Source organism: Spinacia oleracea, chromosome 6, assembly GCF_020520425.1.
Source record: "Spinacia oleracea cultivar Varoflay chromosome 6, BTI_SOV_V1, whole genome shotgun sequence".
In the NCBI taxonomy this organism is placed as follows: domain Eukaryota; kingdom Viridiplantae; phylum Streptophyta; class Magnoliopsida; order Caryophyllales; family Amaranthaceae; genus Spinacia; species Spinacia oleracea.
In genome coordinates this window covers 122339193-122361636 of record NC_079492.1, presented here as the reverse complement: position 1 = coordinate 122361636, position 22444 = coordinate 122339193, and the positions used below count along the sequence as shown (strand labels likewise).

At 34.0% G+C, this 22444-nt stretch overlaps 2 protein-coding genes across 4 annotated transcripts; one reads left to right on the top strand and one right to left on the bottom strand.

Moving 5' to 3' along the window:
* Positions 1–4260: 4260 nt before the first annotated feature.
* On the top strand, positions 4261–9398 carry LOC110788835 (BTB/POZ domain-containing protein At1g03010). Of its 2 annotated transcripts, none has more exons than XM_021993470.2 (4): positions 4261–4623; positions 7040–7106; positions 7334–8542; positions 8623–9398. In XM_021993470.2, exons 1-4 carry the CDS (start codon positions 4532–4534, stop codon positions 9163–9165), a joined length of 1911 nt encoding a protein of 636 aa, XP_021849162.1. In that variant the 5' UTR covers positions 4261–4531; the 3' UTR covers positions 9166–9398. The 2 variants fall into 2 exon arrangements, with proteins under 2 accessions (XP_021849162.1, XP_021849163.1); XM_021993471.2 differs by lacking the exon at positions 4261–4623 and adding an exon at positions 6603–6943.
* A 942-nt stretch (positions 9399–10340) lies between these two features.
* LOC110788834 (uncharacterized) lies at positions 10341–17381 on the bottom strand. Of its 2 annotated transcripts, none has more exons than XM_021993468.2 (7): positions 17227–17381; positions 16723–16949; positions 14216–14455; positions 12391–12502; positions 12092–12266; positions 11377–11617; positions 10341–10833 (listed from the first exon to the last, which is right to left on the bottom strand). In XM_021993468.2, exons 2-7 carry the CDS (start codon positions 16904–16906, stop codon positions 10544–10546), a joined length of 1242 nt encoding a protein of 413 aa, XP_021849160.1. In that variant the 5' UTR covers positions 16907–16949; positions 17227–17381; the 3' UTR covers positions 10341–10543. The 2 variants fall into 2 exon arrangements, with proteins under 2 accessions (XP_021849160.1, XP_021849161.1); XM_021993469.2 differs by having other exon boundaries at positions 17056–17265.
* Between the last annotated feature and the right edge of the window lie 5063 nt (positions 17382–22444).

Genomic DNA, 22444 nt, shown 5'->3' with positions numbered 1-22444 from the left:
GTGTAGTACAATGCTTATATAGTGGTGCCCCTTTAGAGTTATTCAGCCACCATTTTACCCTAGGAAAGGACAGCTAATCATCAGTGCAATTTCCTAGAAATTTCCTGAGAAAAAGACAAAATAACATAGTACTACACAAAAGGAAAAATCCGGGATCATGTGACTATTTTGTCACTGATTCTTTGCTGCAGTTTGCTTGCCTATTGGGCTGCAGCTCTAAGGATGGGCTTTATGCCATCTATACACCTTGACTGCGCCATTACTTCTTTCAACAATCTCATATAAAAAACACTACAAATAATCAAAATAGATTATATGAATAGTGGCAAAAGTCCAAACGTTGCGAGTATTAAAAGGCGGAGGAAGTATAAATAATAACGAAGGAAGTATAAACACCGAAAAAGTGGCATGTATCGAGAAACAGTGTAAGTATTTCTCGAGCTTGGAATGGTAACCAATTAAGAAGTGAATAATGTAGAGATCGAATAAAATCCGAAAGAGCAATAAGAGTTGCACGTGACGTGAGGCACTGAGGCATAACATAGGCAGAATATGGTTAAACATTGATTAGCACAGTGAATCTAGCTAGTAAGTTAATTATTTTTAATAGCCTTTAAATCAACTTTTAATTGTTTGCTTTAATACAAATACTACAGTGATTAGGCACTAATTGGTCCCCCCCGGTTGGGGTTGGAGGGAGAGAGGCTTTTATTCATGTTCAAGCATGCCAATTCTAAATTCATATTATATCATCATCAACTTCTTTTGTGTTGTCTCTCACAAATTATACATATTTGAAAATTCTATAATGAATATGACGTATGGTGTTGTGGGTGTGTAAGTGTGTTTGGATTCGGGAATTAGAGATGTGTTAACTACTTTATGATCAAGGATACTTAATAACAATCAAAGAGATTTAAGCATAACGAAGAAAAAACAATAAATAACATGGATTAAAAGACGTAATTAAAAGTCCACCAATTCGCTATAAAATGTACTCCCTTCGTATTTTTAAAAGAGATACACTTTGATCGATACATAGTTTTAGGAGAGTGAGTTGAATTTATTAAAATAAGATGAAAGTGGGGGTAGTGGGTGGATTATTTATTATACTCCGTAGTTAAAAAAATGATGTAATTAAGTGTGGGGACCACAAGAAAGAGAAAAATATTACTCCGTAATATAATTGGAAGTGGGAACCAAAATATGTCAAAAAAGAAAAGTGTATCTCTTTTCAAAATGTTTTGTGTAAGACCGTTTAACGGTTAGACCACTTTTTTGGTACGGAGTACTAATTAAACTAGTGTAAAACATAACTATAAGTAGTAATAAAATCATAACTAATTGAATAACAAAATAGTTAAGGTATAAAGACACATAGTTAAATTTATGAGTCGAATAGTTATTATTTTCGTAAAATCTTAAATAATTGATCTCATTGCTTAACTAATCAGTTTCATTGTTTAACTAATTAGTTAATGCTTAATTAATAGGTTCGGTTGCATAACTAATTAGTCTCATTGTTTAACTAATTGAATTTCAAACTTAACTAATTGATTTCAGCGGTTAATTAATTAGTTAAAGTGCATGCATAAAAGTGGTCTAGCCGTTAGACCGTCTTTCCTAAAAGTTTGTAATCTCTTTTTAAAATACGGTCGTTTCAGGAAAGTGTATATCTTTTTGAAATACGGAGGGAGTAATAGTAACTCAAACGGATGTAAATGATATACGAAGTATTATTTACAAGCTTTCAACCTCCCTTGTCAGTATATGTATATCACCAACGTACATCCCTCGAATTCGGGAAATGATAAATCCAAGGAAAATTTTGCTTCTGCCAAAGAAATCCACATTTTTTCATAGTTGATTTCCTTGGAAGAAATGATATTCTTCCTTGAATTTATCACTTCCCCTCGAATTCCCTGGCTCTAAAACCCTAAAATGTGTTTGAACAAGAGCATTAATTCGTACTCCATACAAAGTAATTTACGGTTTTGGGTGTTTGTTACTGTTTCTAAGGCACTTTCAAGATTTTAAAAGAAAATAAATCAAAATCAATTAATTAGCTAAAAACTACTCCGTACTGTAGTAAAAGACTAAAAGTATCAACCTCAGGTATATATACCCGACCATGCACTAGTTTTAGCTAGAACCATATGCAACTTAAGTCTTAAGGGTCATTCTCACGGGATTGACCAGCGCAATTGACCCATGCATTAGAACAATTACTTTTACTATATATATATATATATATATATATATATATATATATATATATATATATATATATATATATATATATATATATATATATACACACACACGTTACTACCTCTGTTTCAAAAAAATCTTTACAGTTACTATTTGCACGAACTCCAATGCAATATTTAACTATTAATATATCCAATTTTGTATGTGAAAAAATTATAGAAATTTGATATTATGAAAATACGTACCGAGACCATCTAACAATATCTTATATGTAACGTTTTGGTGCATATAATAGTGAGAATTTACGGTCAAAGTTTTTACTATTTTGACACATTTTCCAAAGCGTAAAGAACTTTCAGAAACGGAGGAAGTAGTATTTAAATATTTTATAAAGGTGAAGTATTTTAAAATGTAGTCATCCTATAGTAACCTTTTAAAAAGAATATCAAACGTTGAAACTAGTATAAGAAAGCACTAATAGAGAAGTGGTATATACAATGGAGGTAGAAAGTGTGTTTTTATCAATGTGGAACAAAAACAAATTCTCTTCTTTTGAAGCATTATATTGGAGAAACAACTCCAACAAAATTACTATGTTGGCATACCTGACCACGCACTAGTTTTAGCTAGAACCATATGCAACTAAAGGGTCAATATCGCTAGGTTGACCATCGAGAGATTCAGATCCATGTATTAGAACAGTTATTTTTGCCTACTAATTAAAATTTTCATGTGTTCTGATATATGTTAGTATTTAAATATTATATAAAGGCGAAGTATTTTAAAATGTAGTCACCCTAATGACCTTTAAGAAAGAACAATTTTGAAACATGGAAGATTTGAACAATCAACCGCAAGGTTAAAGGAGTGTAATTGTTCACGCAACGGAGCTTAGAACTACTTAACTACATACTTTTCATTAATGAAACAAGATGTATTGCGCGCATAAGGTAAACAATAAATTTATTGTACACCAAGATATAACTTTTATGCAGTATTTTTTAACTTTAACCTACTTTTTTTTTGTAATTTTTATATTATAAAAATAAAAAGTTGTTAGATAAACATTTAAAAGGGTTAGATGATTTATTTATACATTATTATTGATTTTGAAGAAATAATTTTTATTCAAATGAAAAAATGTATCATTAAAAAATAGATAACTCGCATTTTGAGTCAACTTTTATTCCGGTAAAGAATATTTATTGTACACCACTTATAAATAAGAATTTGTGATAATGAAATACATGCACACGACACATGCACCAATTACATAAGAAACTCCTACCGATTTACATACTTCGCATATTGTTATTAAACATGCTATATTTATTATATATCTTCAATTATTTCACCAGGACGTACGGAGGGAGTGTTTAGAGACGAATGTTACAAAAAGAGCCTAACTATTACCTGCAGATGATGAAATTCTAATAAATCATGATAAAACGGGTTAGCGGCTAAATTATATCCATATATAACTTTTAGTTTTGTATGAAGATAATATTGATCATTTTAAGAGTAGCCTTAATTATAATTAAGTTGTTTGAATTCAATTGAAAGAAAAACATAAGCTAATCGAAAATGTATTAGAAGTTGCATAAATAAACAATGAAAAGCATGAAGCTAATTTAAGTAACTTAACATAAGGTACATACACCTAGAAACATAGGGCATTGATTAAAAATAAGTTATGTAATGGTGTTGATGATTAAACATATATACCCCAATAACACCATCACCATGCTTAAGGACCTAAAGTTAGTGTCTTTACACATAATCTTCTCTTAATTTATTACGTAGTACTCCGTACTAATTAAATTTTGTTAGCTTGCTTTCTCAAACCCATGATTACCATTTCCCTTAAAGCAATGCACCTCATCACCAATCCGGCTGGTGTCTCCAAATTTCTATTTTCTTTATTTTTGTAATTTTTATTTAAATAAAAAAATAAATAAAAAAAATCCCACCCTACCTTTCACCGAAAAGTGTCTAACCTAACTCAATTCGCTTGACTTTATTTTCCTTAATCAAATAATTATAAACACCATCTCTCCCCTTAAACAACACACTCACACATAATACTTGCACATTACAACGTACACAAACTAAAAGTATGGCTCTCATAACTTTTACCTCTCTCACAAAACACACACTTCGTTCATACTTGATAGATTAAGAAGAGAAACAGAGAAAGCTCGGCACGGCACGGCACGGCACGGCAACCGGTGGCTTAAGATGGACTACTAATAGTATTAAGAGTCTAAGACAAATTTCAAATTAAGGTTTGTTTGTTTGAAAACACGGTGGCGCATTCGAGATGGGGGTGGTGACAATGAGTGATTTGAAGCCTAATATTGTTGGAAAGAGAGGTTTTCGGCCTAGTTCCAGTACAAGGCATGTCACTGAATGGTATTTATTCCTCCTCATATATCTTTTAATTACTTTCTTTGACTAACTTATAAGTAATTATTCAAAATGTTACTATAGGCAATATGTTCGATCTTCATATATACTGAATATATAAAAGATTTCTCATACAACAGTTGCACAATATGCCAATACAAATACATTTTTAAATTATTATTTTATCGATCGGAAGTTTTGTCTAAGAGCTAAAAACAGATGATCATCAATTCTTACTTGAGGGAATTTGTTTTGTTGTGAATTCTTTTTTTAATTTCCTGAAATCATGCACATTTATTAAGGAATTATTAGTTACAGAATTCGAAATTAAGAATATAATATTCAGAACATTGTATGATGTTTTTAACCGCCAAATAGATACAAAAAATTAAATATAATTTTTTTTTGAAGAGAAAGTCATTTTCAAGAACAGCTAAATAATGGAGTGCGTACTGTACTAGACTAGTGTGAAATACAAGACATTTTTGTTGCTGGTGACTATTTAGGAATGGTAATTTTGGGAAATAAAAGTCAAAAAAGAGTGACCTTTTTTGTCACAAGATTTTCCATAATTTATGCCAAATCAAGATCAACGACAAATTAATGCAACCTTAGCCAACCGTATCACAAAGATTCTTTTTAAAAAAACATAAAATAAAAATGTACATATAGGGAGGGATAAGAGTGTCTATTCACTACCTGGTCATGATTTTCATTTATCTGAAGTTCTTATTACAAATTAGTTATTTTAGTTGTGATGTGTTTGGGTAACACTTATTTTTTATGAACTTATTTTACGAAGTATCTAAAATTATCCGATCTTATATAATTACATCAACTTATTTTTCTTATAACTCATTTTGAGTAGGGTTCTTTAATCCCGGCTTTTTTGGTTCAAATGAGCCATAGAGACAAAATAAATTATAAATGGGGGCGGGAGAACTCAAATCTAAGACCTACCGCACACATACCCCCAATCTTAACCAATAGGTCATCTTTAATTTCAACTCTTAAATAAAGGGTACTAGTGTATTTGATCATGTGTTTTAATTCCAAACATTTGAGAATGACTAAAAATTATTAGGTGCATCCGGGTGCACCGTGTACCCAAGAACATTTTTATGTCCATTAGTAGTTACTATCACATTTTCTCCTCATATATAAGAAGAAAGTATGAGTGGGTACATTTAATATATTCTAGAGAACGACCGGTATGGATGTATCGCGCTATGTGATATGTCCATATATTTATTTTTTATAAGATAAGAAAAATAACTTAAAAGAAGTGATTTTTTTGTAAATGGCCTAGAGAAACATACAACGGAGTGTCCAAGTAGTATCCCTTGACTAATGAAATACATTGGTCGGCAATTAACTGTGTTGCCAGTTCATATTGTAGTATTATTTGTTGAATCTTAGTTGTGAAAAACACAATACATGCTAATATTGTATTCAAATAATGTTTTGCCATTGAATTCTTGTTTTCGTGTAGAATAGGTTAGTCAACAGTAATGTTTTCCAAGTTAAATGTTGACATTGACCATGCAATAATGCAAGTGTTGACTTCATTATATGACTGTCAAAAACTCAATCTTGTCTATATCATTGTCCTTGTGGCTCTCTCTACACCATAAGAAGTACTCGGGACTGATTTTTAAATTCTAGCTTCTGAGGAGAGCGACAACCTGTGACCGTACCCTTTGGTTCCACCCCTCAAAATACACTCGTTTTTTATGTTAAGGTGCCACGAAGATAGAACCTCAACCTTAAGTCCTTAACCTTGGAGCTGGATTTAGTGTTCGAAAATGACTGCATCACGCGACTGGGGCCTGACCTGTCTAGCCACCAACCTGCATCGAGCCATCGACTATCCTTGAATATATTCCATTATTAGATAGCTGTTCAATATTATTTTTGTCCTCATTACTAATCCATCAACCTCTTTTTCGCGGGCCAACCAACTTCTGTACGGATTAATCGTATGCAATTCCATTCAGAAATGAGAAACTTGTTATCTTATAGCTTCATACTGATTAGTGATTACTGATTAGTACTACTAACCAAAAACAATATCACTGACTTCAGCCTCATGTTTTTCTGCATTTGACCCTACTGCGAAATTCTCTGCTCCAAAATTAAATTTTATCTTCTGTGGACCTCTTATGTCAATGACATTTCACAATCAATGAAACCGGAACTTTCAGTTCTATCTATCAGAATCCTAATTAACTTTCTGAACGAATCATAATATGGTCTGATGTATGCTCTGACTGTGAGCCTGTGACAGTAGACGAAAAACGAAGAAGTTGGTTAAATAATTCATCATGTAATGGGGTGCAAATTTTGTATTTTAGATTCAGTTCTGGCTTCTTGTTTTTGTCCATCTGAAATCCAGTTTCTTATCTGGTTTTGTTTCTTTCAGGCCAATATCTGATGTTTCTAGTGATCTTGCCATCGAAGTAGGCGCTTCCTCCTTTGCACTTCACAAAGTAAGCACTCTGCATTCTGACAATGCTACTGTATTTTCTGCACAATATGCCTTGTTCATACTTTAACAATCAATGACTGCCTTTAGCTTCCTTCTGTCTTTTTTCAATCTGATTACTGTTTCTGTTCTAGTTTATGTGATTTTGTTTCATTTGTTATACAAAGTTTAGAGATTTTAATTTGCATTCAGATCTTGTTCTAAGCACTTGCAGTATGCATTTTGCTGCAGTTTCCTCTTGTTTCGCGCAGTGGAAGAATCCGTAAACTCTTACTGGAAGCAAAGGATTCAAAGGTCTCAAGGATTAGTCTTCCTTCTGTACCAGGCGGATCAGAGGCATTTGAGCTAGCTGCCAAGTTCTGCTATGGAATCAATGTTGAAATCACACTTTCAAACGTAGCTATGCTGCGATGTGCAGCGCATTTTCTTGAAATGACAGAGGAGTTTGCAGAGAAAAGCCTTGAAACAAGAACTGAGGTATATCTAAAAGACATAGTCCTCTCAAATATATCAAACTCCATATCAGTCTTACACAAATGCGAGACACTCTTGCCTATAGCAGAAGATATTAACCTGGTTAACCGGATGATTACTTCAATTGCCAATAATGCATGTAAGGAGCAACTCTGTTCGGGTTTACTAAAACTCGAACATAATTTCCCTGTAAAAGTATTATCACATTTGGAGCCAGAAACTCCTGCAGATTGGTGGGGGAAATCACTAGCAGTTCTGAATCTAGATTTCTTCCAAAGGGTTTTAACAGCAGTGAAGTTGAAGGGTCTTAAACAAGATTTGATAAGCAAGATTTTGATCAACTATGCTCAAACTTCTCTTCAAGGGGTAGTCGTTGTAAGAGATCCACAACTTGTAAAGGGAAATTACATGGATTTAGAACTTCAAAAGAAACAAAGGGTACTTATTGAAACAATGGTGAGTTTGTTACCTACACAATCAAGGAAAAGCTTGGTTCCTATGGCATTCCTTTCAAGCTTGTTAAAGAGTGCAATTGTACAATTGGCTTCTACATCTTGTAGAACCGATTTAGAGAGAAGGATCGGCTTACAATTAGACCAAGCAATCTTGGAAGACATACTTATTCCTGCTAGTTCTCATGGGAATAATCATCATAGTCCCATGTATGATATTGATTCTGTGTTAAGGATTTTCTCGATTTTTTTAAACTTAGATGAAGATGATGATGATGATAATGATAACCACATGAGGGATGAGAGTGAGATGATGTATACTTTTGATAGCCCTGGATCTCCTAAACAAAGTTCGATTATTAAGGTATCAAAGTTATTGGACAATTTTATTGCAGAAGTTGCTTTGGATTCAAACTTGTCACCTTCCAAGTTCATAGCTCTTGCAGAGCTACTGCCTGATCATGCTCGCGTAGTCACTGATGGCCTATATCGAGCAGTAGATATCTTCCTCAAGGTAACATATTTACCAAATTACATAACACAATTACACAAGTTGTTGAATATTAGTGAAGTCTGACATCCTGTTAATTTCAGGTTCATCCAAATATGAAGGAATCAGAAAGATACAGGCTATGCAAAACCATAGATTGTCAGAAACTTTCACAAGAAGCATGCAGTCATGCAGCTCAGAATGAAAGACTACCAGTACAGATGGCAGTCCAAGTACTCTACTTTGAACAAATCAGACTGAGAAACGCAATGAACGGAGGACACAACCAGTTCTTCTTTGGATCAGTAAATGGACATAATTTCCCTCAAAGATCAAGCAGTGGAGCAGGAAGTGGAGCTATATCTCCTAGAGACAATTATGCCTCAGTCAGAAGAGAGAACCGCGAACTCAAGTTAGAAGTAGCAAGGATGAGGATGAGACTAACTGATTTAGAAAAAGATCATGTTTCAATGAAACAGGAAATGGTAAGATCACATCCTGCTAATAAGTTGTTCAAGTCATTTACTAAGAAACTTAGCAAGCTTAATTCCCTTTTTCGGATTAACAGTGCTAAGCCATTAGGGTCTAAGGCTAATTCAGAATCGAGATTCTTCTTCCAGAGGCGAAGGCGCCATTCTGTAGGATGACATTGTTTTAGTGTGAATATTAATCCATCATATGTGAGTGTATAGTATATACTTAATTAGTCTTGTTTCTTTTGTCTAAATAGTTCCTTTTTTGTGGTCATGAATTTTGTATTTATTTTCTTTTCGTGTGGCTTGGCTGAAACTAACTCTGATCAGTCTCAGTTAAGCCTTGTTGCCTGTAGCCCTGTTTCTGTATTTGATCCGTTTTCAGAAACTTTTTCCAATAGTTAAAAGTGTCGTAAGACAAAAAAAAGAAGCCAAATTACATGCTTTGTAATTCCAAAATACATTCTCCTTCTGTCCGGAATTAATAGCCATAGCGCTCTAACTATTCAGAACTGAAGAAGATATGACAATCTGTTGGATCATTATCACACTCTTTCTGCTACTTCAATCGTAGTAAAGGTAAGAAACGTTGTAACTCTTGTCAAAAGAAAAAACACAGAAAAGTCGCACCTACTCTATCCTGAATATACGAAGTAAAGGTAAGAAATGTGACTATTATTTCCGAACAAAGAAAGTGTACGCAGATTTTTTTTACTCGGTATTTGATAGCGTCAAAAAGGCCACTTGTTGTAGATATATTAAGAAACTTTTTCCTCAAGGACAACATTTGGTTAGCTGGTCTGGTCATCTAAGGATCGAAAGGAACACAATAGTTGACAACTTTAATTGATATGAAAGCATGCTGAAAACACAATGATAACTGATTGAATTAGAAAACTTTCAATCATATTGTTGATGAGTTTTTGTGGGTAAACTTTTATCAAAGTGGCCTTATGATAAGCAGGCGTGGAATTTGTAACAATTCCTTGTTCCTTTGTTGTACACGTGACCAAAAAAGCAAATAGAATGATTTTAGTGGGAAAAATGCATGTTCGAATTGTGTAATTTAGGCATAATTAAGAAAAAGTTATGCAAAATGTAGCCATTTAAAAAGTTAAACTAGTATGTTATCAGGGCAATGTCTAAGATTACCACTTTGTCTCAATCATATCCGAATCCGATACCAAGTGTATGTCACATTATAGCAACTTTTATCAATTCATTGTAAACCAAAAACAATTATCAATTATTTACTTTTACAAGTTCACCAACCTTTGATCATAAATATCTAGAAGTGAAATTAATATTCAAAATACACAACATATATAAACACGATCTTCAAGCAAGAGTTTGAAGTCAGCAAATTGCAAGTTTTTGCATTCTTATTTACAAGGGTACTTGATGTGTACCAATAAAGTGATATACAATTTTACAGTACATGCCAACCAAATTTAACACTCTTCGCAAACCTGTAAGAAAAACATCAACGATAAGACTGTAAAAACGACTAGAAACGTGCCTTCTCAGATAACATCATACAAGTTGCCAAAAATTAGAACTCTCGATCAGGGAACAGAACTGGTGCAACCAAGGACCATATGTACAAAGCAGCAGTTGCCCATCCAGTGACCATGCGGACCCAAACAGACGACCAGCCCACATCTATCAACTTACCACTTTCCCCCACTGATGTTGTCCACCCAGTCAGAAGCATGGCTGAATACATGCTAGCCAGTGAAAATATGATATGGAAGAAAGAGTACGAGTATGTGACTGGTTTAGCCATTTCCTTTTCTTCTTCCTCAGCAGCTTTGTCCAGAGGAAGTAAGGGCCTTCCACCACCTTCACAGAAACCAAAACGAACGTCAAAACATTAAATTGATAGGCATAGTTTCTGTAACAGATAATGGATTTGCAAATAGAGTTATAACACCATTATAAACATGACTCCATTATAAACATGATTTAGAAGCACAATGACCAAACAGAGGCTAACACAAGATGCAACAACTACCCATTACATCGACATGAATACAAAGTGCAATATTTTAACAAGCAAATGTGGTTTGATTCACCGTAATGCAAAAGCAAATAATAGTAAATCACTAGCTCAATTGGAGTTTGGAAATGGAACAGCAATCTAGAGTTGAGCAAAGACGTCAGTACAAATTCATTATACAAAAGAATACATATATATCATCCCATCTAAACAATTGTTGCAGAAATAAGTCACACATTTACTTTTGTTAACATAAACCCTCAAACAACAGGCAATAAATGTGAGATACAAAAATGCAGCATGATGAGAAAATCCAAATTATATAGAGCCAAGAAAACGAAGAAAATACGCTTGAAATGCCAAACTGAAAATGCACATAAGTTTACCTGCACGGGGTGAACTAGGAGCGGAGAGAAGAGTTGTAGAAGAACCAGCACGAACAGCAGAGTAGACAACAGAAAGCACGGTAGTAATTAGCCCAATGGTAAGTGAAGTTGTTGAAACAGCTTGAGAATGCTTATGAAGGCCATTACATTGATAATCCCGGGGCTCACTAGCAAGTCCATTATAACAGAGGTACATACAATAAAGTGATATCACTGACGCTGGCAAAATGCTACCATTGACCTGCAACATAGTTCATAACGCAAGTAAACTGTAATCAGAATCCAAACTGTTTACACCACATGAAAATGATCCTGGAAACACTATTAAACATTTAATTCATAAGTGAATTTAGTTGATAAAAAGCTATTTTTTACGCATTTTTCACCCAGCCCTTCCCTAATCCCCTTTGGCCCTTCCCCCTAACAAGAAAATATGGTGTCTGGAGCAATTACTTTTGAAATAGTAATTTTATATCCTCATTCAGCAGCATAACGAACAAAACAATGTATGAAATAAATTGTTGATGAAAGACCCAAAACACCGGACCAAAAGAATAAACACAAAAAGGAGAAAACGGAAGTAGAGAGATGAAACAAATCCTTGTCCTGACATCCACTAAAGAATCTACCTTTTGTAAATGAAATTTATGCTACACTGCCTACACTAGATCCATAAATAGCTGTAAACAGAAAATTTGGTCATAGAATAACTCACCGATGGGTGTAGAGCCACTATTGCAAATAAAAATGCGAATATAAGGGTTGTCACGATGAAAAAGGTGTTGAGCCCACAATCTTGTCCAGACGGAGTAAACCAATGGAACAGAACAGCCGAGAAGGACAAGGTTGCCAAATAACAAATGAGTGAAACGACAAACAGAGCAGTGTACCTTAAATTACACAGAGATTCACAATACATAAGTCAAGAAAATCCATAAAAAATTATAAATTCTTGTCAAGAGAAGCAACTTTTCACCAATTAAGATTTCAATAAAAAACGTAAAGGCTAACTACCAGAACTGCTCATTGTATCCAACCCATTTGTCATTCCACCCATGAACAAAATCAAGCAACAGCACAACTTGAACAAAGAGAAACAATCCGGCACCAAACTTCGAGGTTGCCTCTGCAAGAACAGATCATGAACATAGATTAATTTACACAAAATAATACGAAAATAAAATGAAAAGACAGACAAAGCTAGATCAATAAACACAACGACACAGATAGTTGAAGTTGGCTTGTAGTAGCCCAAAGTAACCTCTCCCAAATGTTGGGAACACAGGTATATGGAACTCTCCAGAAAAGCAGCAACAACGCGTTCCTCAGACTTCTTGAAAGAAGGCTCACAACCAAGTTACAAGTCCATTTAAGGTGTTGGATTCATATTGGACACAGGTATAGCTAAGTATTGGAATTCAGATTAATACCAAAGAATTACTAGCAATTATAAGCATCCAGTTCTAAGGAAGTTTACCTAAGACCACATTAATACTTACAGTCTTACACAACATAAGCTATATTCCAAGGCATTATAATTAGGAAAATAAACTAATAGTCATTTATCCTAGTCTAGCAATCACTTTAGGCTAGAGTTTGCCTACCCATACTCCTAATCAGAAATAAACTTAACAAATTGAAAAGACAGCTCCCTTACCAAATGCTTGGTTCAAATAACTCTGCCTCATTTTCAATAGAGGCCTAATCACAATCGCCTGATTTGTTAACCTACCATTCCCAAGGATTGCAGATTCCATTGTTTGGAGTAAATGTGTAAGCCATAAATCATCACCATCGTACCCACCACCGCCATCTTCCACAGCCTCATCTCACATGGCCTCTACCTATAACTATTTCTCACAAAAGCACCACCACACACTCATCTCTCTCCTCTAGATAACCCCCGGGGGACCCACATAACCTCCACTACCAAACACACTAACCACTGCTGTTACAAACACTAACAATTCAAGAGAGAGAGAGAGGCTCACCCAAAAAATAAGGTGCAGTAAAATTGACATCACACACTACATATCAGCCAAAGTGTAAGCCAGCAGTGGTGGTGCGCAATGGCCCGTCAATAGCTGAAAATGGAAGCAAACTGGGAGAAGGAGTGCACTTGATGAAAAAGGAGGATTCAACTTGGTTTGAAGAGTAGCAATAAGGTAAGGCACCGCAGCAGGGTGTGCATCAGCAAGGATGGTCTGGAGAGAGAATGGAGGACACAGGAGGATGTGAAGGGGAGGGTTGGAGCACGGAGAGATAAACAATGATTCGACAAAATAAACCAAACATGTGGTAACAAATAAAGGAATTAGTTCTTTCACTTATTTAAATCTATTCAACTTCGGCTTTTTTTGCCTAAACCATATGGGCCTTTAAGTCTTTCATATGAACTAGAACTTGCCAGTCATAGCAAAAACAATAGTAGATTCAATTTAAGACCAAACAAAATAAATTCAAGAACTATGCATGAGCTTAAAGAGAGTCCAGTTGTTTGCTGATATAAGACAACTACAGAACGATTCACAATAGCACAAAATTTTACGGCAGGTATCACATCTCAAGTTGACAGCACTTAGGAACAGAAAAAAGTAGTCTAAGATAATAGTGCATGCAACATAAAGAATTGTAATTGTGGCCCAAATTTTCAAATCTTTGTTGGAAAAGAATTGTAAATACAACTCTTCATCAGCATGTTTTGGTGCAAAGAAGAAAAACTGAAAGGCTTAAAGAGGAAAAGGGGGAGGAGAATAACTGAACATAAGAAAAGGAACAACAAACGCAAACAGCATACATCTGATAGGGGAAATAAACGGACAAATAAATAGACTCGTACCATAGAGGCTGATAATTCCATTTGGAAGGAAAAACATCAAGATTACAAGAAGACACCAACATATTACTTTCATCATCCATCCACCATGATGCAAGCTATCACGAGGATCCTTTTGGTTCTTCACACCAATCATGAAAACAGCTAAAATGGTGAAAAATAGAAAATTTCCCAAACTAACTCGCAGCACGGCATCTGTTTGGAACCATTCCTTGTCGGGTGTTTGTTGAAAATAATTGATCCCTGTAAAAACAATGAAGGTGTCAGTTGCCCCATTATGCTTACCACAATGCCGGCAGGAACGACAGGATTGAAATAGCAAAGTTAAGATGAATGGTCAACAATGTTTTATCAACAATACAGCTAAATGAACATGGAAACAACACACGATCAATGTAATAATCATACTGAAGTATCAAAAGGCTGAATAATAATCAAATAGCAAAATATCACATAAAAATGACAAAAAAGATTAAAACATAGAACTTGAGCTAAAAACCAGAGTGCTTGAGACATTTGAACAGAGTTAATGCGACCACGGTGTTTGAAAAGCCTTAAGGCACACTAAGGAGATAAGGGTCCTAGAGCCTAGATGCTAAAAGCAGGCGTAAGACACAGGGTCCCAGAATTTAGAAAGGCCCAAAAATAAAAATAAAAATAAAACATGCATTCAGCGTGATTTACTAAGTCCAACAAGAAAGGAAGACAACCGTTCTATTTTTATTTTAAGGCCATTTCAAAATTTTGGGGTCCAATGCAGTTGGGCTCCTTGCACGCCCTCATCGACGGCCCTGTTCAAGCAGCAGCCTCCCTAGCAAGATATTTTTCAACTTCACACAACACACCACTAACAACACAAACCCACCAGTACACCACCTCACAGAAGACCACAACCCATCCCAACCTTGCAAACACTATTTCAAAACCTGACCCGCCACCTCGCAAACCAGCATCAATATCTAGCTCCTCAAATTTTGAAAAAAAAATGCACAAAGATGGAAGAGAGAGAAACACCAATTTCACGCAATATTGTGTGAAACCTCCTCAAGCGTCAAGGTTGGAAAATTTTCACTTATTCATGACAATGGAAGAGATAGAAACACCAAGTTGTCATTTCATGAAGGTGGCTAGCTTTTCGGTAATCGAGATGAAGCGGTGGTGGTAGGAAAAATGTATGGTGGTAGAGGTAAGATGGGAAAGAAGAGGGAGGAAGTGAGGGCTGAGAAGAAATCGATAAAGGAGGAAGATTACCCTGGTGCCTGGATAAATATTACCCCCTGAAAAACTTCATACCCATTCTAGGCCTCTAAAGACATTAGACTTTTTACTCCCCTAATTTTTCACCCCCATTCCTGACTATCCAGGCATGCCCTAAGTATGGGTGAGGGTAATAAGGACTAGGAATGCTTTAAACGTAAGCTTGTTTATCTTCTGGCATCCATCTAAAACAGGTCATCTACTTTTGGACTTTGGGGAAAAGGTAATTTTTAACACCGCTGATGTAGTGACCACCTCTAGATGGCAGATAACACAACTGGTTCATCTTACATCCCTAAAAAAATCCCTGATGTCCAAAAACCCTGAACCCTAAAGGCCACTGGTATAAAATGGGTCAGCAATCAGAGAAAAGAACACGAGATCATTTAATTGATTCTACAGTAGTAAGTAATCTCCCACAGCTTGAGAAAAACACGAGGGAGAGAGGCAGGTAATGGGTGAAGAGGTAGAGAAAGGGAGGAATTGGGAACATGAAAAGGATGACTGGTGTCACAATGACATCAATCAGAGGCTTATAGGAAATGGGGAGCACTAAAGATCTTTCATGAATGATCTGTGTCTGGAACAGAACAACAGGCAACTTCCAATTTTGACTTGACATGACGTTCGCAAATTAGAACTTATGCATAGTTGCGCTTTAATGAGCGATGGGAAACAGGAATTCGAAAACTCTCGCCAGTGAACTGTGACTGGAATAGAATGAAGGGTAACCTCCAACTCTAACTTAGGGAGATACTAGCAAATAAGGAGTTATGCAAGGTCGGGGCTTTCATTTACGGATTGGATAGAATTGAATTAAGCAGTTTCATACAAATAAATTAAGTGATCACTTTTGCTCGAATTTGCATCTCATAGTGAACTACATAGTATTTGATTACAAAAGAAAAGTTCAGTCATAATTTCACTTTATTCTTCCTAGCTCTATCTTGGACAACAATGAGAAAATGTGGTGCACTGACTACTCCATAGGACGTGTGCGATAGGCACACCTACATAAACTTTCTGATAGTTATGACTAGGGCCACTTGAAGAAAGTAGGCTATCAACACTTTGCACCTAGCAGGCCAGCTTTAGAAATTATTCATCTAAAATGATTTTCACTTTCTACATGAAACTCCTCTAGTAAACTAGCAACAAGCTAATTACACAATCCCACAAATTCAAATAACTCAAAACTTATTAAAGATCAAATACAGAAAAAACACATAAGAAGGTGAAAGACGAGAACTTACAAGGGATCTTCTCCATAAGTGGAGCCGCAACCTCACGAAGAATCCAGGCAACAATCAATGACAACGCAAAGAGACCGCAGTACGCAATCCGAGCCGACCGACGGCTGATACTGGATACCACAGTTCTACAAGCATCACATGCGCACGCAGCGCAGCATGATGCTAAACACGAAGCTGCCCACATCCTCTCTTATACTTTTCCGGCGCCAAAATTAATAATGCAAAACCTGTAAATTTACAGAATTATGTAAATCCGGAATACAAGTCACAGTCTATAAATTGATAAACTAATTGTAAACTCGCTAATTGAAATTAATATGAGAAAAGAAAAACCTAAAAATTTTGATCAACAAACAAAACCCTAATTTTGGGGGGAAATCCGTCAATATCTTTTGTTTTGGGGATTGACCAACTTTGAATAATTCAATTACGAAGCATGAAAACGCGTTTCTCAAAAAGATCAAGAAGTTGCAATTTCAAATTGAAGAGAGAGAGGAGAGTAACCTTCGTGGGATTGTGATTAAGCGTTAAAGGGTAAAGTTGGTTCTGGAAACACTATAGGAGCAAGATTATTGAAGGGGCCAAATATATTCCGTTGAAGAGAGGTTTGGGGTCAAATTAGCGGTTTGGAAGAGCTGTTATAATTCTACTACTCTATTAGTCTACACGCGATGCCTACGTTAATTAATATACGGAGTAGGCCTTGTCCATTAGCGGTTGAATAGCAGGTAGATATTGGCCCCGGTTGTGGAAACACTATAGGAGCAAGATTGTTGAAGGGGCCAAATGTATTCCGTTGAAGAGAGGTTTGGGGTCAAATTAGCGGTTTGGAAGAGCTGTTATAATCCTACTACTCTACTTGTCTACACGCAATGCCTACGTTAATTAATATACGGAGTAGGCCTTGTCCGCTAATTTGGGCAGGGGTTAGCGGTTGAATAGCAGGTAGATATTGGCCCTGTTTGTTTAGGAGCTGTTAGATGTTAGCTGATAGCTGGTTTGACTAGCTGTTAGCGATTAGCTGGTTGTATTAGATGTTTGTGTAAAAGTGTTTGGTAAATTAGCTGATAGTTGTTAGCTGTTTAATATGTAAAATGACCATTGAGGACATTGATATACTTTGTTTCTTATTAATACTAGATTTTAGCCCGTGCGTTGCACGGTTTCTATTAAATTTTTACGTTAAAATAAAACTCCTATACATATCAACTGCTATATTTTATAAATTAGATTAAATTAATTTTTTTAATTTTGGATTGAATTTCATTTTAGATTTATTTTTGAATTATTATAGTGTTTGATTTTGGATGAAATTGTATATAAGAAATATTAATAATTATTTAATAAATATTTACGTGACACCTAATTATTTATCTACGTGGCATTCGACTTTTTAATTAAAAAATAATTTTGAAGTCTTATTTTTCATTGGCCGAAACCATTAGATTTCCTACGTGGCGCTCTAATATTGGATTAATGTTTGATTTTGGATTGAATTTTATTTTAGATTAGTGTTTGATTTTGGATGAATTTTATTTTAGATTTATTTTTTAATTATTAGAGCGTTTGATTTTGGATGGAATTGTATATATTAGTAATTAATTAATTAATTTAAATATCTACGTGGCACCTAATTAATTATCTACGTGGCACTCGATTTTTTTAATTCAAAAATAAATTAGAAATCTTATTTTTCATTGGCCGAAACCATTAGTAATCCTAGGTGGCGCTCTAATAATTCAGCAAATATGCCTCCTTTATATATGTATATTAGATTAGATTAGACAAATAGTTTATAGTCTTAGATTTTTTTTCTCTTTATATTTTTCTAATTAACATTGACTAAATAAAGGCCCCGTGTGGTAATTAGCGGTTAGCTGCAGCGGATTGAATTAGCAGTTTTGATTAGCTGGTTGAATTAGCAGTTTTGACTAGCTGATTGGATTAGTTTTTTTATATTACTATTTATATAATAAACTTAGTGAGCTATTACCGAAACTCCGTAAAAGCAAAATAGCAAAATATTTTTTTGATTTTCGTATAAAATTTTCAAAAAAATGCATTATACACTTAACCTACAATAGTTAATAAATAAATAAACAAATTACACTGGAATGTGTTATTATACGACCATACCCAAACAAAAAATAATTATTTATTTTATATTTTATGTAAAATAAGTGTTAAAAAGTGGGTCCAACAAAATTACTTATAAACTTGAAATCCTGTTATATAGCCAGTTTTAAAAAATACGGTATTATAACTGATATGGTTATCAAATCAATACCATATCCAAAAATTTGGATAGATTGAGGTTACGGGTACGGTTACGGTTACGGATATTATTTTCCAAAAGAAAATGATATCTAATAATTGTCTGATAAGTTTTTTTTTCCCTTATATTTTCCCAACTTAAGTATTTATGTCGAAATGCTAAACTCCTAAAATCGCACTAATCACTTTACAATCCAAAGGAATAATAATTTTCTTTGATTTTCCCAACAACGATTGATAATAATTGATTTTATTTTATTAAGAACTTCGTTTAAATAAAGTATTCAGAACAGAAAAATAATATTTAGTCTCATCCGTGCGTTGCACGGGACCTAACCTAGTATATATATAAAGGGGAGTTTTTTCAAGAGTTTTCGGAGCGCCACGTAGGATTTCCACGTCATCGAGTATAATTAAATTAATTAATTAATAAAATAAAAATTATAAAAAATAGATTACCGTACATGAAAATCCCCTTTTAAAAGATAGACCTAAACAATGAAAAATTGAAAACCCCTTATAGACATAAACACTCCTTTTAAAAGATAGACATAATCAATTAAAACCCAAGATAGACGTAAACACTCTTGCTATCCAAATCGCAATTACTCCGTATTAACAGTTTGAAACGTAGCAATATCTTAGGACGTTTACTTAGACGTCGAACTCTAATTCTACGTGTGCAAATGTTATCCTACGACATTTACATTAGAATTTTACTTACATTAAGTTATATTTTTTTTGTTATAAATATATGGCTTTATATGTTCATCCCATATGTAATTGTCAACATAAAATTTCAACTTTTTGTGATCATGGCTGCGTAAATTTATAAACCTATACTCTTCTTTTATTATATTTAATTTTCTTTTTTCCCTGTAGTTATTATGATTTAAATACTCCTTATGTTTATTTTTCAGAAATATATATATATATATATATATATATATATATATATATATATATATATATATATATATATATATATATACTACAAAAAATTGTACTATTAACGACGGGAAATCCCGTCGCGAAAGGCCAATAATCGTTAATTAACGACGGGATTTCCTGTCGTGAACCCGTCATAAAAGGGGGCCGTCGTTAATAGAAATTCCGTCGTAAATCCGTCATAAACCCGTCGTGAAAGACATTTGCGACGGTTATTCCCGTCATTGTTTGGTTGTTAGTCCCGTCGCAAAAGGCTTTTGCGACGGGATTTTTGACCCGTCGTAATTAGGTTGTCGGGAGTTTTTTTGGAGAGCATTTAGAGCGTCCACATAGGATTTCCACGTCATCGAATATAATTAACTAATATTTTAGGTTAATTAAAAAATAAAAAATAATATTAGAGTCTTGCCATGATTAAATTGGTAGATAATATGATAAAGATAGATTCCAATAAAAATTTATCCTATTTCTCTTCTACCTTTTTGTATGTATAAGCCTTTAACTTCCACAAAGTTCTCAACCCTTATCAAGCACCCAACGATATACGAAGATATAATTATATGCATGTATATCATCTTTCATAGAGTTGTGTGATTGAGTTGTGTGATTGAGTTGTGTAGTTTGTGTCTATATATTATATGCATGTATATCATCTTTCATAAAGTTGTGTGATTGAGTTGTGTAGTTTGTGTCCATATATATGTTGGTTTTTTTAGGGGCATACGGAGTATATTGTTAGGATATTGTTTAAGGAGGGTAATTGCTGCAACAAATGATAGTAGACTCATACTGTGTAATTGAGGACAAACGATTGTTTTTTATCCGGCACAACGAATCACAATTTAGGTGTAAAAATTACATCGACATAGGATATACAATCATAACCTACACACAACCGGGGGTTTCAAGTCCACATGTGACCATAACATTCACCGCAAATCCGAGATGACCAGATGTAGAAATAGACAAAAGCCTAAGATCGTCGTGCATCAAGAAAGAACAAACAGTACAACAAGAAAGAACAAACAGTACAATAAAAATGAACAAACAGTATAATAAAAAAGAACAAACAGTCGACAAGAATGAACAAACAATATGAGCGCGTTGTTTTTGGGGGGTACAGCCAGAGCTGGCTGTACCCGGGTATAGCAGTTAGCGATATATCATTTTTTAACGCAAATTTTTGGCTGTACCCCCATCCAAAACGATGTCGTTTTGTGTTGTTTAAAATGAACATTAATATACTGGTACAAAAATGAACATTTACTATTTCGGAAATGAACGTTTATTTATTTATTTGGAATGAACATTTACTATTTTGGAAATGAACATTTATTTATTTATTTGGAAATAAACTACAAAAATGAACATTTACTATTTCGGAAATGAACATTTATTTATTTATTTGGAATGAACATTTACTATTATATTTACTATTTCGGAAATGAACCAGCACGAACAGCAGAGTAGACAACAGAAAGCACGGTAGTAATTAGCCGGCACAACGAATCACAATTTAGGTGTAAAAATTACATCGACATAGGATATACAATCATAACCTACACACAACCGGGGGTTTCAAGTCCACATGTGACCATAACATTCACCGCAAATCCGAGATGACCAGATGTAGAAATAGACAAAAGCCTAAGATCGTCGTGCATCAAGAAAGAACAAACAGTACAACAAGAAAGAACAAACAGTACAATAAAAATGAACAAACATGTGGAAATAAACTACAAAAATGAACATTTACTATTTCGGAAATGAACATTTATTTATTTATTTGGAATGAACATTTACTATTTTGGAAATGAACATTTATTTATTTATTTGGAAATAAACAATATAAGCGCTTGTAAAAACATAAAAGACCAATGAAGTTAACAATTTCATTATGAACATTAAACATATATTTATTGTGAACAAACAAATAAACAAGAAAGAACAAATAATTCAACAAAAAAGAACAAACAATATAAAAAAGAACATAAAATTCCAGAAAAAAGAACAACCAATACAACAATTATGAACAATTTTATGATGAATTTTAAAGCCAACATGAAAGAACAAACAATACAACAAGAAAGAACAAATACTGGTACAAAAATGAACATTTACTATTTCGGAAATGAACATTTATTTATTTATTTGGAATGAATATTTACTATTTTGGAAATGAACATTTATTTATTTATAAGGCGCTTATAAAAACATAAAAGACCAATGAAGTGAACAATTTCATTATGAACATGCATTAACCATATATTTATTGTGAACAAAAAAATAAACAAGAAAGAACAAATAATTCAACAAAAAAGAACAAACAATATAAAAAAGAACATAAAATTCCAGAAAAAAGAACAAACAATACAACAATTATGAACAATTTTATGATGAATTTTAAAGCCAACATGAAAGAACAAACAATAAAGCAAATAATTATTATGAACAAACAAATAAACAAGAAAGAACAAATAATTCAACAAAAAAGAACAAA